The sequence below is a fragment of the Stenella coeruleoalba genome (genome assembly GCF_951394435.1).
Source record: "Stenella coeruleoalba genome assembly, chromosome: 4".
NCBI classification, from domain to species: domain Eukaryota; kingdom Metazoa; phylum Chordata; class Mammalia; order Artiodactyla; family Delphinidae; genus Stenella; species Stenella coeruleoalba.
The window spans coordinates 105,682,692-105,697,867 of NC_137149.1; the positions used below are offsets into that span (position 1 = coordinate 105,682,692).

At 41.9% G+C, this 15,176-nt stretch overlaps 1 protein-coding gene across 1 annotated transcript in view; it reads left to right on the forward strand.

Annotated features, from left to right (window-relative positions):
- The window catches only part of FRAS1 (Fraser extracellular matrix complex subunit 1), a 460,552-nt gene that overhangs the window by 204,148 nt on the left and 241,228 nt on the right, over nucleotides 1-15,176 (forward strand). Inside the window, exons 7-13 of the mRNA XM_079919788.1 lie at nucleotides 2,306-2,389; nucleotides 4,074-4,175; nucleotides 4,475-4,666; nucleotides 9,329-9,418; nucleotides 11,223-11,258; nucleotides 12,930-13,077; nucleotides 14,522-14,665. Of these exons, the coding sequence (XP_079775914.1) occupies nucleotides 2,306-2,389; nucleotides 4,074-4,175; nucleotides 4,475-4,666; nucleotides 9,329-9,418; nucleotides 11,223-11,258; nucleotides 12,930-13,077; nucleotides 14,522-14,665 (796 nt within the window). The remainder of the gene's footprint in view (nucleotides 1-2,305; nucleotides 2,390-4,073; nucleotides 4,176-4,474; nucleotides 4,667-9,328; nucleotides 9,419-11,222; nucleotides 11,259-12,929; nucleotides 13,078-14,521; nucleotides 14,666-15,176) is intronic.

Sequence of the window (15,176 nt, forward strand, 5' to 3'; positions counted from 1 at the left end):
CCCTAACCTCTGCATTGTTCAAGGGTCAACTGTATATCCTTAATGGTGGTCCTACCCGAAATTGTAATGACATTAGTCATATGTTATTTTGGCATTGAACTCCTGTGATTACTGAGGGTACCATATTAGACACGGGGTTGGCAAACTTCTTCTGTAAGGAGCCAGAGAGTGAACATTTGCAGCTTTGTGTGCCATATAGTTGGAACAGCTTCTCAACTCTGCCATTATAGCACGAAAACACCCATAGATAATACGTACATGAATGGATGTGGCTGCATTCCAGTCAAAGTTTACGGAGATGGGTGGTGGGCTGGATTTGGTCATCAGTCCCTAGCGTACTAGCCCCTGGGTAGTCTGTAGGTTTGGAAGGGCAAATCTACGAAGACCAGAATAATAGGATTCAAGTGTATGATAGCCACAAAAATGTACAGCTAAAACGCCTTTCCCGTTTCTCTAACCCACTTTGCTGCTCACCTTCTTCTTACTTGCCTCTCCAGTCCTGCTTATAAAACACCAGCCCAGATGGGGTCTCAATTCTCAGTCAGGAAGTTCTCTCACGTAATGGGATATTTTCTCTTTAAATGCTTTTCCTCCCTGCCCTTTTTGGGCTCTGTTTGTGAAGAAAGGTTTTGTTTCTGTCAATGAAATATATAATTATTGCCAGTAAGAATCGGAAACTTGATTTTCCTGTACCAGCCTCTACACAGGTAGTTATCTGCCACCCATACCTCCCACTCTCCAGTTGACTCTGCCCCTGCCCTTGGGTTTACTTCATGCTGGTTAAGATAGATTCATACTACCTCTATATTTCTGTTCAAGATTTGCGATCATGACATTTGTCCCCTGTTTACTTAACGTTGTAAACGTTCATTGTTTCCTTCCATAAACTTACTGAATAGTGAGTATGACATCAGATATACCTTTATTTTTACTTCCTCACTGAAATTTCATTAAACTCAAGAGTTCTGAGGTCAAGGAATGCTTAATGACTTCAACGCATGTCCAATTTTCACATACTCTATTAAACATCAATGGTCATAATATTTTTACAGAATTATAAAGAAATTAGGTAACCTAAAGCAGAGAAAACAGTTGTCATGTGAATTCCAGTGATTCAGATGTTTGAAATAAATTCCTATCAGATAGGAATGCATTCATCTAGCTGATCATATATAATTGGGTTAAAAAAGCCACTAAAGCATGACTGGAACTTTCCATGAAAAATTAAGGTTACTTGAGACCCCCCTACACACATGCCCCAAAGTACACCAGCCTTCTTTTCTTGCCGAGGGAATTCCACAGCAAACCACGATAATAAAATCTCATTCTCTGCTTTATGTAAGAGAAAGTGCAGCTAACTGTTCAGGAGGTATCTTCTGTATAAGATCTACTACTTCCTAGTCACTGAAACTTGGTCTATTCTAATCCTCCTTCTCTTGGCTTTAATTTGCCTACCTTCCTTCCATTCAAAAGGCTGTGGTGATGTCAAAGTGAGAAGCTGCTTCTTTGGCATTAACGAGGAGATTGTTGCTGTGAAAATTCTTAGGGCAGTGGTGACAAAGGGTCTAATATTCTGGGGGTGCAGGTGGTAGAGCTGAAACTGTAGGAATAAGGCGGTAGGGGTTCTTTGGGCATTCAGTGTTTGTCACCCACATTTCCCTGCACTGGCTTATTCCTAGATATCTAGGGGCATGACTGATTTTTTTTCATGTTAAGGACCTCCTAATGCGTATATATAAACGTGTGGATTCCCATACAGATGCAAAAGAATAGTGAGGTAGTTTATCAAGGGAGGGATACCTTCACTTTGAGATTAGCAGTGACTCAGCAGGAGGGTAAATGTTCTTAAGTGTTGAATGGTTGATGCCCTGAAGTCCCTCTGCCAACCATTTACTATTACCAGGTCAGCTCTGTGACCTCAGACAAGTCACACAACCTCTCTGATCTTTAATTTTCTTGTTTGTGAAGGTGGGATAAGAGCATCTACTTTACAGGGTCACGTAAAACACTTAAAACAGTACCTGGCAAACACGAAGTACTATTATTATTGTTATTAGTTGTGCTTTTGTTTGTTCTTAGAAGTGGATGGGACTTGAGGAATGTGCAAACTTCTTAAGAGTCACACTGCCCTGAAAAGTGCTCATTCTTATCAAAGCACCAGGTGACTAATAAATATTAAATGAGAGGAAATTGCTGTTTCTGGAGGCTTTGAGGCACATGATTGAGTTGGCTGTGAGTGAAATTTTCCTCCTGCTGTGGATTTTATTAATACTGCCTTTTGATGGACTGTTTTTGGGGTGTCAAGGATGAAACTGTGGTCCGAGTCCCTGGGAAATGTTGCCCACAGTGCTCTTTGCGATCCTGCTCTGCAGCTGGCCGAGTTTACGAGGTAAGCTTTGATGTGCCCCATGTAGGTGTTTTGACATCCATTCTTACACATCTGCCCTCTGCCCTTCTAACCACCATACCTCCCCCACCCACATCTGACTCTTTGCCAGGATTAGTAACTCAGTTCGTAAACGGCTTTTTTCTTCTCTTCATGGGAAGCCTTTGTGAAAAAATTAAATCGGAGGGGATTAGGAATACAAAAGAATGTGCTGGCAGGCGGTACCTGGTTCATGAACCTTGGTGAACTTACTGTTCACACATCTTGAAGGGAAAAAAGACTGTCATTGGTTACTGTCAGTTTACACTTATGTTGGAGGCTCTGGGAATGTCTGCCTGCTTTGGTTGGCTTTTAGGCACTGATATCCAGAGACAGTGTCCCCCTGCCTTACAGTGGGACCGGGAGCATGGGAGTGGAAGGTGAGAGAGGGAAAAGGGCAAGAAGCTGGGGCGGGGGGGTGGACCCTGAAAACTTGAAAGTACTACTGGGGCAGTCTAGCTAACTACCCAACACATAGTAGGTACTAAATAAAAGTAAGTGCAACAAGTTGAATGAATGAATGTTCTGACTTGGGAGTGCCTAGCTGAGCCAAAAGAAGGTTACATTATTCGAAAGCAAAGAATATATAAAAAATTAACCCATCTGCTTCCCTTGTTTGCCGGTCATTCTAAGGAAAACCAAATAGAAATTGGGATTTTTGACTCTCAGTAGAGAATCTGGAACCGAGTATTAGGGGATGGATGACACAAATTCTAGATGGGTCCCTTGAAGTGTAAATGAAAATAACTAATGGGGAAAGGATTTTTGTATATATTAGATCTGTGCTGTCCAATACAGTAGCCACATATGTGCTAGATTAATTTCTTCTGGAAGAGAGCCTCTATACCTGTTGTGGTGTCCTTGGCTGCAAGCAACAGAAATGCTCCTCTAAAAGTAGCTAAAATGAAACATTTATTATCTCATATAACAGGAAGCCCAGAGGTGGGACAGTTGCAGGGTTGATCAATCCAGGTCTCAATGACGTTGTCAAGGATTTTCACTCTTCTGATCTTTCCACCCTGCCGTCCTCAGCATGTTGGCATTTGCTTTCTGTCTTGTCACCTCATGCCCCAGTGTGGCTTCCACAGCTTCAGGCAGCTTGTCCTCAACCAATCATGACTAAAGCCTGGTGGAAGAAAGGGGTGGACTTTTCTTCTTTTATGGGGGAGAAGAGTCTTTTCCTCAACCTCTACTGCTCTAGCACACTTCCCCTGAGGTCCCCTCCGTTGGGACTGGGACCAAGTCTGTGCACTGGCTGCAAGGGAAGCTGGGAACGTGAGTGTGTAGCAGTGAGAACTGGGTCTCCCAGCAAAGAAGAGCTAAAGAATGACCATCGAGTAGCCAGCAAACAGGGTCTTCCTATTAATCTTGATGTTCCAGGCCCTCTGTGTGTCTGGCAGAGAGCAGGCCCTCAAGGCATCTGTGGAATGAATATAGTTGGATGCAAACGAATCCCAAGTTCTCTTTGGACATGGATTGACTTTTTTTCTTAGAGCCTCTTGCTGCCTAGATGATATTATTTCTCAGGAGCACATTCGATATGGCTCAATTAAAAACTATGATAAAAAATTGTGTCATGTGCCTTGTGTTTCTACTTGATATATGTGACATTTGATTTTCCACTTTTTCGTTTCTTTTCTTCACTCAGCATGGTGAGCAGTGGAGTGAAAATGCCTGCACCACGTGTATATGTGACCGGGGTGAGGTCAGGTGCCACAAACAGGCCTGCCCTCCGTTAAGATGCGAAAAGGTATTTGAGAGTGTGTAGCTTGATTTTTGAACCTTTATTCGGGGTCATTGAGGAAATGCATCTCTTAGTCCAGTGTGTCCTTTGAGGGAATCAAAAGTTTTTATGATGCTCGGAAGCAGGAAGGACCTGCTTCCCAGGAAGGAGGGGGAGGGGAAGAGGAACATGCCTCAGCTGGGTTAGGTGGGGGAAGAAAACAGCACACAGAGTTGGTGTTTTATGTCCTTCTGCCCCATCAGGTCGGATGTTTTCGCGCCCTCCTGACCCCTGCCCTTTCCCTGCCGTTCTCTCTGTTTCCTCAGGGTCAGAGAAGGGCTCAGCGTCATGGGCGATGCTGCGAGGACTGTGTGTCTCCTGCTGGAAGCTGCTCGCATGGGGGGCTTGTGCGGTACCAGGATGAAATATGGAAGGGCTCGGCCTGTGAGTTCTGCACGTGTGACCGTGGCCAAGTGACCTGCCGGACTGGGGAGTGTGCCAAAGTGGAGTGTGCCCAGGTAAGAAACGAAGGCATCTCTGTCTGGACTGTAAGGCTGTCTCCAGCGGGATGGGTGGTCCCTCACCTGTCCCTTCCCTCTCGGCAGCAGAGGGGACGACCAGGTTGTACGATCAACTTCAAGGAGGCTTTTAGCGTGAGGCTTCTGTGGTGTAAAGTAAATGCCACTCTTTGTTTAGACTGATTTGGAGCAGCCTCCTGGAGCTTTTAGCTCTCAGTGCATCTGGTCAGATGGGAAGCCCTGAGCCAGAGACATGGACTGGAAGGGATGACATGGGACATTAGCCTATCAGTCAGCACAGCTGGGCCTCACTGCTGGTGGCCGCCCAGCTCGCTCTGGCTGTGAAACAGAGTCCGCAGGTGCTCCGGTGGCCCGGCTTCTGTTGCAGGCCCCGCTGGCAGCGTTTAGCAGAAAGGAGAGCCAACACCTAGAGGCGGCTCCTGTGAATCCATCGGGAAAGAAAATGAAATGTGTTTCTGTCATTGTTTTTGTTTTAAAGAGACAGGGAGGGAGACCTCATAAATAATTAACTCTGTTGACCTCTGTTGACTTCTGCTGTCTGCAGAATTTCTAGAATCTTCTAACAAAGTAGCCTCTGTTTGGACTATAGATGTATGGGAGATGGCTTTTTTCCCCTTTGCGCCCGATTTTGATCCGCTGCACAACAAACTGCTTTTAAAGCTGTCTCCTTCTCCCTCGCCACTCCTATCTGCCCCACCAGTTTCCCGCGGGGTTGTGAACTTGTGTCGATGAGGGAAACTTGGACGATCTGAAGCGCTGGGTGCCTGTGAAGGCATTTTTCTTTCTACTTCTCCCCCACGCCTCAGCTCCTCTTAACACGGTTCCCGAAGAGGAACAGCCATTCAAACAGGGCTGTCAGCGACAGAGTTCTTTTTCATGTTGCCTTCTACTTCTGTGTCTTGGTAGAGCGAAGACACATGTAGGTAAAGAGGGTCCTGCTTTTTTTGCAGATTTATTTCCCTCTACATGCCTTTTCATTGCTTTTCTTTCTTTAGGTCAGGGGAATCAGAATGGTTGGATGAAGATGAGAAAAACCCTAGTCAGGGCCCTTTTCTGTCTCCCTCGCTCTCGGGCTGAGGCTGAGCTTCCTGGCCTCGGCAGTCTGCCCAGAGGATGCTGGGTTATTTCCAAGGTTTTAATGTGTCTAATATCCCAGGGTTTATAGAAAATCTGGGAGAGGGATCCTGGTAGGGTAGGTCCTTTAAGCCACCTATTTTCAGTCAAGTCTAAACAGAGAGTCTCAGGCACAGAAAATAATTTGACCCGCTATCCCCAATGTAATGCATTTCCAAGTACCTGCCAGTCTTCCATGGCTCCTGCCTTTGGTAGCATAAGCCAGTTCCTGTCCTCTGTTCTTAGGAAAATGGGGAGCAGCTGCTTCAGTACGTGGAAAGGGCCTCCAGGTTCCCCAAGCCACCCCATAACACTATCTCGTCCCAACTCATCCTCCTCCCAGTCTTATCCATCTTCTCTCTTTTTTTTTTTTTCGGTACGCGGGCCTCTCACTGCTGTGGCCTCTCCCGTTGCGGAGCACAGGCTCCGGACGCGCAGGCTCAGCGGCCATGGCTCACGGGCCCAGCCGCTCCGCAGCATGGGGTATCCTCCCAAACCGGGGCACGAACCCGTGTCCCCTGCATCGGCAGGCGGACTCTCAACCACTGCGCCACCAGGGAAGCCCTCCATCTTCTCTTTTATGAATTGAGGACTTCTAATGCCTTTAGTCAGTCTATTTCTGCAGATCTTGAATCAACTAGCACATACCCATATTTTGTTTTAAGGCACTGGGTTCTAAACTGGATATACTACCAGAGGTGAAATTTTAACCAAAATTGAATCTTACACAAATATCCCTTAGCCTTCCTTCTGTGCCATACTTCTGTAAATAGCTCTGGCTAATGACCTTATGAAAGCCTGGGATACTAACTTCCTAACTTTTGCTTGGCTTGGAGATAAAAAGATGAATAAGGCACATTTTAATCTCAAGAGTTCCCAGGCTTTGGTGGAAGTCAGATACCAAAACAAATTATAATCTGCAGGGGCATCAATGGTTGTGAATTAATATGAATTAAATGCCTTAGGAGCACCTGGAGAAAATGACTACATCTGCCAAGAGGAGCAGTGAAAGTACGCTACTAGTATTTTTATTCAATTCTGCCCTACTTTCTGCCTTTTCTAAAATATATCAAGATCATTTGATTTCTAATCTTACATACGAAAGGTGGAATAAGTCTGAGTGTGTCTACATCCGCAAAGGTGCAGAAAAGTAAACCTCTAGAGAAAGAGGCAGAATTGTGCATCTGCACCATTGTAATAATTATTGCCCTGTTATCAACAGCAGTGTTCCGAATTGCACTGAAATCAGCAAACAGTTTTTCTTTGTTAAAAAAAGGAGAAAGTGGCATGAGCCTTGTCTTTGATATATAAAACCAAATTCCTGGACTTGGAAACATAAATAAATCAACAGTAGAATAGTGCAATATGACGATTTCCATGTGTTTCTATATTTAGTATTATCTTTGAGCATGAATTCAGATGAAGAAGTCAATTTACTTTTTTTTTTAAAAAAGGACTATTAGCTCACATTCATGTATGAGGGGTAAAGTGATGGGGGGATCAAAGCTTGTGGCAAAGTGCACGGAAGAGGGTAGGCATGCCGTAAACGTGAGGTGGCTTTCCTTTCTCCAGCAGAGGGAAATTCCCGCAAAAGAGTGTTTTCTTTTCCAATGGGCAGCTTAGTGGAATAACAGGGTCTTTCGTCTGATGGATGAATGTTGATGTGATTCAGTGGAGAGGGGTTAGCAAATTCCATCTGGCCTAAGCAGCAGAATCCTCTTAGAAAGAGAAAAGTTAGCTTTGTTTCACACAGCAATTTTTCTCAAAGCCAAAGTCAGATGCTAATTAGAGCAAGCTCCCCACCACAGTGAACTGATGCAGATTGGGGCATCCAGATGTCTATAAATAGCAAATCTATTTAGAAATTCCTACCTCACCAAACCTGCATCCTTGTTCCCCAGGAGCAGGGCTTGCTGTTATTTACAGCAGCATTTGAAGACTCAGAAAAGCTACCTTCTTTGCCTTATCCGGGTGATGCAGGGTCCATTTTCAGTTCTGTCTGTAGGTATTGTAGTGGGCACTCAAGAATCTCTCATGCATTTCGTCTTTAATAGAAGTACACATACTCTGTCTTGTTTCAAAACATTGTTTTAAGTGACTTAGATTACATGTTTATAAACCTCTTTATATGCTTTGAAAGCAAATTTCACTGTGTTTGTGGGTTAGGCCTTCATTACCAGCTGGTTTGTCACGTTTCTGCAAAACAATTTATATGTAAATACGTCTGTTCCTTATAGCACACTCTGCTCTCCGTTGGCCTCTGGTTGGCATGAAATTTTGAGGAACAGTGATCTATCTAACTCCCTCCTTTTTGAAATAACTTTTCACATACTATAAAAAGTTACAGTCATTCATATATTTTTGTGTTTCTTTTAAAAGGGATCTTTTCCTTCATTAAAATAATACATATTCATTTTAGAAAATTGAAGACTCGAGAAATAGAAAAGCGACTTTAAAGTCCATTCATAATGCTACAATTCAAAGACAACTAATGCTTTTATTTTATATTTTTCTTTTGTGCACAGAGTTTTTAAACATAAAATATTGTGATTATTCTGTTTATGCAATTTTTTCCATTTTTACCTATGATGGTTTTTGCACTTCAAATGTAATATAAATCACAAATTAAATAATGTCTTCATGTAAAGAAACATCACCATCTTTTAGAAAGTAGATATATCTTTAGAAAGTGGAAAGTGCTTTAAAGAATACTCTTTAGCCTATAGATATTAGATGTTAGTATATGCATATGAAAAATTGTAAATAGAGGTTGTATTTTTAATAGCCGCTTCCCCGGGAGGTGGGACTACAGTGAAATTATGTTTTCTAAGTTGTAGAATTCAGAATTATTTAATTTTTTATAGTAAGCATTTATTATTTGTGTAAAAATAAAAAATTTGAAATGATTGATGTTGGGAAGTTAAAATGATAACTTTGAAAGTTTAATATCTACCTTCCTAGTGTCGCATGTTTTTCCTTCCCCTTATAATTTTTTAAATAGTGATTATGTGAACTGGATAACAGTTTCAGAATATTGAATAGAAATTAGTCTTCTGCTGCTTAATTTATGCCCAAGACTTCGTCTGTGCATATAGGGACGTGTCTGATTTTGTATTCAGGGGAAAGTGTTGGTTTGATTTGAGCACTGTTAATGAAGCCAACTCACAAGTTCAAGCCTTGTATATTTAAGGTAGCCTGATCCTATTCTGAAACTCATAACTTTCCAAGACTATAACATTACTCTTGGCCATTCTTCTTCTTCGTGTGAATTCCTGGTCATGGGTAGGAAATCATGCACAAGTATCACCAGAACTGGAAAGCAAAAGCACTTGGAGGAAGGGGTGAGCTCTATTGACTAGGATTTTCATAGGAAGATAGCACAGGGGAGATGGAATAAGTCGTGGGCCAAAGGAGAGGGGTGGGTTAAGGTTTTTCACTCCAGTCAGGGAATTCAGCCGCTTCGCAATTCAGCGCTGCTACCTGGAGATGTTAATTTGATATGTGCCCGTGCAACCCTTACTTCTACAGGGTGAAGAATTAATTCACTTAGATGGAAAATGCTGTCCTGAATGCGTTTCAAGGAATGGTTATTGTGTATATGAAGAAAATGCAGAATTTGTGAGTATCAGGCTAATGACCGAAGACTAACAAAAATTAATCATCCAAAACTAATTTAATAAGGGGGCATTTCCTTCTCATTTCTTTTACCCATTCATTTGTTTAATGAATGTGATTGCATACCTACTATGTTCCCGGTATTGGAGATACAGAAGCCGACACAGCATGCAGAGTCCCTGCTCTCAGGGAGTTTCCGTTCTAGCGTGGGGACACACACAACAAACACACGTGTCAGGTGGTGATGGGTGCTGCCTGGAAAACAAGGCAGCTGGGGAGTAACTGAGGGGGGGAGGTGCTCTTTTACATCAGATGATGGGGGAAGTCTTCTCATGAGGAGAAATTTGAGCAAAACCTGAAGGAAGTGAGGGAGCGAGCCAGGGATATCTTGGGGGAGAAACATACCAGGAAGAGGGATCAGGAAATTAAAAAAAACAGTGAAGCAGAAGTGCGCTTGGCATGTCCAAGAAAGTGAGTTTGGCTGGAGGCAAGGAATGAGGGGGAAAGGAGTTTAGGTGAGATCCAGCAGGTAGCCTGGACCCTGGTTTTACCCTGATGCCGATGGGAGCTTCTGGGCAGTTTTGATCAGAACAGTGCTGTGATGGGGCTTACGTGCAAAAGGATTACTTTTGCTGCCACGTGGGCCAGTGACGGAGGGGAGGGCGAGAGTGGAAGTAGGTGGTCCATTTAGAAGGTTTTTGCAGTAGTCCACCTCTAAAACTCTATTAGCTAAAGCTTTATTTCTCCCTAAGTCTGTACTTTTTTTATTATATACCCCAAAGGAAAAATATTTATCTTAATCTCTTCAAATTTGCTCTATTTATATAGCCCTTATTTTCCACATGGGGTTCTTGGAATGTTGATAAATTCAAAGTGTTCTTAAAAGTATGCCAGTTGATCATAAGTACAGTTGCATCATTGACCAATCAAAAAGGGATTATAAGAATTAGGATTAGGTACTTTGATTTGTGAAGTGATTCCTACACCCTTTTTCCTCCCAATCTGGGTAAACTGCATCTGTCAACCTGCCAGTTTTTTGTATAAGCTGGGCATGTAGTATTGCATAGGGTTAACATTCAGGCTCTAAGTTCAAATCCCTACTTTACCACATACTGACTGTGACCTTGGGCAAGTTACTTAATCCTCAGTTATAGAGATAAAAATAGTACTTACCTCATTGGTCTATTGAGATGATATGTATAAACTTAGAACAATATCTGGCATATAAGAAAGCTTAAAAATGTGATCATTACTATGGTTATTATCATGCTGTTGGCATTGTTTGTTTCATATTGATATTTCATCATTTAGCCATCCTTGTTTCCTAAGAATTTAGGAGATTAAATTCTGTAAATATTGAACTCAAGTTTTCTCTCTCAATCACAGTATTAATTTCCCTGTCCATTTTTGGAGGTAAATTAAGCCCAGTGGAATTAAACAAAAGCAAGTTGTTTGAAATAAGCACAAATCCCCATGATGCTCCAGTACCATATAAGTTTCAAGAATTTGCTCTTATAAGCTTAGATCTCTTGACTGCAAAGTCCTTCGTATTGAGGGGAATTGAAGCCAGATACCCCAGCACAAAGTGAGAATAAGAACTCAAAAATATTCGCTAGGCATGTTGTCCTCACCTCATATTGCTTGTTTCTGATATAGATAGATTTTATTTCTACTCATAACCAGTGAATGAAGTTGCTTGTTACTTGGGGAGGAATGGATGTTTCCTAATGAAAAAATGAAAAGATCAGCCTAATGGTGTTTTTAGTGGTATAATAATAAATACGTTTCTGTTTCTCTCTGTTCCTAGATGTCCTCAAATGCGAGTAAAGTTAAACATATTCCAGTAAGTATAGATTTTTAGCTTGTACATAGATATGTATAAAATCCTTTTAAGCAATTATCTGCATAAACTCTCCTGGGGAACCTTAGTGCCTTAGTATTTCTAACAGGCATATTTGCTGACAATGTGGTCTGGGATTAAGAATTGTAATGATAACCAAGACTTGGGTTTATTGAACTTATCCTCCTTTCTTTTTTTTTTTTTTTTTTTTTTTTTTTTTGCGGTACACAGGCCTCTCACTGTTGTGGCCTCTCCCGCTGTGGAGCACAGGCTCCGGATGCGCAGGCTCAGCGGCCACGGCTCACGGGCCCAGCCGCTCCGCGGCATGTGGGATCTTCCCGGACCGGGGCACGAACCCGCGTCCCCTGAATCGGCAGGCGGACTCTCAACCATTGCGCCACCAGGGAAGCCCTATCCTCCTTTCTTTAGCTTGTTTTTTTGCCCCACGAATGATAATTAACACTTCTCCAACTACAAGCTCCTACACAGGTCCTTTCCCTTTCTTGTGATGATTTTCTCCTCAATTTTTCTGGCCTGGAAAACTCAGTTTACCCATCAGCACAATTTCATGTACTGTAAAGCACTGAAGAGAGAGCTTTTGGGGTCTGGGGTGTGTTTGTTCCCAGGCACTACTGAGTGTTCATTCTCTCTAAGCTGTTTGCAGGACAACGTTGTATGATTTCTTTTTAAGGGAAAGTGCAAGCGTGTTTGTTCACATGAGCAAGCTTACAGTTTTTGAGGTTATAGAATAAGGGGGCCAGGAACCCAGTCTGTCTTGAAATGGAAGAAAAGCAATTCTACCTTCTCAAGATAATATTCCTCATTTTTCTAACACTGTCATTCACTGTTGCTGAATACTGTCACATTAATTGTTTGGAATGCTTAACATCAGCTGGCTTAATAAACATTTTATCAGAGCTTTATTTTCAAGTATGCTCTTTTATTCTGTTTTGTTTTACCTCTTTCATCTCCCTAAACATTCTTGCAGGGACCTTTTCTCCTTTCTATCTCCAGGGTGAATAGGACAGCAAGCAAAAAGGAATTGATCATTATAATTCACTTTGGACTCTCTCTCAAAGTACTAATGTTTATTACCATTGTTTGCTTGGCTGAAAAGAATATTCAGTGTGAGAATGCCTGTGGCACATCCACAGCCCACTAAAAGTGGGCATGCAAGGGCTGTCATTTAAAAAATACAATGACCCTACTGTTACTCTTACTGTAATAACAATAAGGAAATTCAGGGTTTTAAACAGATTCCTACTGTTATTATAAAGACAGTATTTAATGTACCTGCTAATCACTAGGTACATAGTAATCCCCTTGTGTGTGTGTTTTTTTTTGTTTTTTGTTTTTTTTTTTGCTGAGATAGGTTTGAGAAACAAGTGTTATATGCTTCTTGCTTATTCTGGAAGTTCCAGTATGCTTTCGCACTTTATCCTTCTGCCTGGGTTCTACATTAAAATAAACCAATTATAAACAAAGAAGGAGAGATACTATCCTTTTAAATTTAGAACTCTTCTACCACTGTCCTATTTCAGAGTTAGCTTTGAGTTAGGTTTGACAAGGAGCCTTCACCTTGTCTCTTATGGAAATTATACATTCTCCACCAGCAAACTATCTTCTGAATCTTTGCACTCTGGTAACAGTGTCATTCTTTACCGTTTCCTGCAGGAGGGGGAGAAGTGGGAGGATGGCCCTTGCAAGCTGTGTGAATGCCGGGGGGCTCAGGTAACTTGCTACGAGCCCTCTTGTCCTCCGTGTCCGGTAGCCACACTAGCTCAGGTGGTGAAGGGACAGTGCTGTCCAGATTGCACATCAGGTGGGTCCATGTCCAGTTTATTTCTGCTGAGATGTTTTTACTGCCAAAAAATTCAGAGAGATCTCCTCTCCTCCCACCCCTTGCTTCATTTTCTTTAGTCATCCACTGGGTTTGTTTGTTTGTTTGTTTATTCTTAATTTTTCTAACAAATGATGCTTTGTCCATGTATTTGCCAAAGTCTACTGATTATGAGTATGTGACCTTGCACAAGTCATTGGTCCTCTCCGAATCTTAATTTTCTTGTTGATAAAACAGCCTTATCTACCTTGCAACATTATTGTGAACATCAAATAACATAATATTTGACAACTTGTAAAAGCAAATATATGCATTAGGACTGTCCCATTGTTGAAGATAGAAGAAAAATTGCTGAAAGTTTGTGATGGACGTTCATTTCTTTAAGGTGAACTGTTAAACAGATGGCTTTTGGAGTTCTCAGATGGCTTTTTGAAGTTTAAAGACTCATGAATTTCTTCCAAAAGAAAATTTTATCTACTTGTTCTGCAACTCTGCCTTCGAATCACCTGGGGTTGAATTAGTTCCAGTTAATAATTGTTGGCAAGCACTAAAGTTGCTCTGGCTGAGCAGTAATTTGCCTATAAGCTCAGTCTCTCTTGGAGAAGTGGCATTTCCTTCTATTCATATTTCCTAATTAATTGTTTTCATCCATGGGTTGCAGTTTTTCATATAGGCAGTTGCGCTTGTACTCAATGTATTCTGGCTAATCAGTGTTTCTGTGAAGAGTTTACCATGGGAAAAGAATAGCAACTTTAGGGTTTAATTACGTTACCTTCACTAAAGTGGCTCTCTGGGCTTTCCAAAACAAATATTTAGCATATTATAATGTCCCATACCTTGAAAATTAGGTCCTTGACAACTTCGAAAACTGAAAACGTCCTTTGCTGACAAATACCACTAAGTTCAGCGATGATCCCAATTACTGGGAATGAGATTTGAAATCTTGGAGAAAAAGAAGAAAACTGACTGTATTTTTTTAAGAAAATAATAACTATTTTTAAGCAGTGTAGGTTTTATGTCCTAACCTTTTATGCACATCAAAGGTTAAGAAGAACATTTAAGAAATTATAAATTATTGAATCTGCTTAAATCATCTATTCAGTATTATGGCACTAGTCATTCCTATTTCTAGAGGTATTCTAGGAGGTGGAAGCATTCAGTAGGGCTAGTTTGGTAATGTTTTTAGCATCTTCACTTTAAGGAGACAGGAGACAGGAGACAGTGATGGTATTTCAGACAAGGAGCAATTCCTTGAAATTTTGCATTGAAATCAGTTTTGCTATTTGGGGTCCTTTTTCATAGGGACCAGAGTTTTCTGTTCTCCTTGTTCTATACAGGTCCATATACCCCATAGATCCTTTGTTAGAAGGATGTAAGAGAAATCACGTGGTCTTTACTGAGCTCTCCTCTTTGTCCTTGATTGTAGTTCATTGCCACCCAGACTGCTTGACCTGCTCTCAGTCGCCAGACCACTGTGACCTCTGTCAGGACCCCACAAAGATGCTGCGGAACGGACGGTGTGTGCACAGCTGTGGTCTGGGATTTTACCAAGCCGGTGCTCTCTGTTTAGGTACGGCTCCAGGCAGGCAGCCCAGAGGGAGACTGAGGCTCACTGGTGTCCAGGATGGGGTCATGGCACAGGAAATGAACAATTTCCAAAAACCAATGTCATCCGTAGGCTACTTGACCTCTCTACTTGCAAGTCTCTTTCTTCTAACATTTGATGGGTGTTTCCAGTCTTCCCGGGGAGGTAGATGATGGGGCAGTCAGATGCTTACTAGGTAGTCATGGCTGGATTTTTCACTTTTGAAAACTTTCAAGGGTAGTCATTGGGATGCTTGGTGTCAGTTATTAAAACCCTCATATAGGGTCTTCCCTGGTGGTCCAGTGGTTAAGACTTCACCTTCCAATGCAGGGGTTGCGGGTTCAATCCCTGTTTGGGGAGCTAGGATCCCCCATGCCTTGCAGCCAAAAAAACCAAATCATAAAACAGAAGCAATAGTGTAACAAATTCAATAAAGACTTTAAAAATGGTCCACATCAAAAAAATCTTAAAAAAAAAAAACCCTCCTATAATCCAA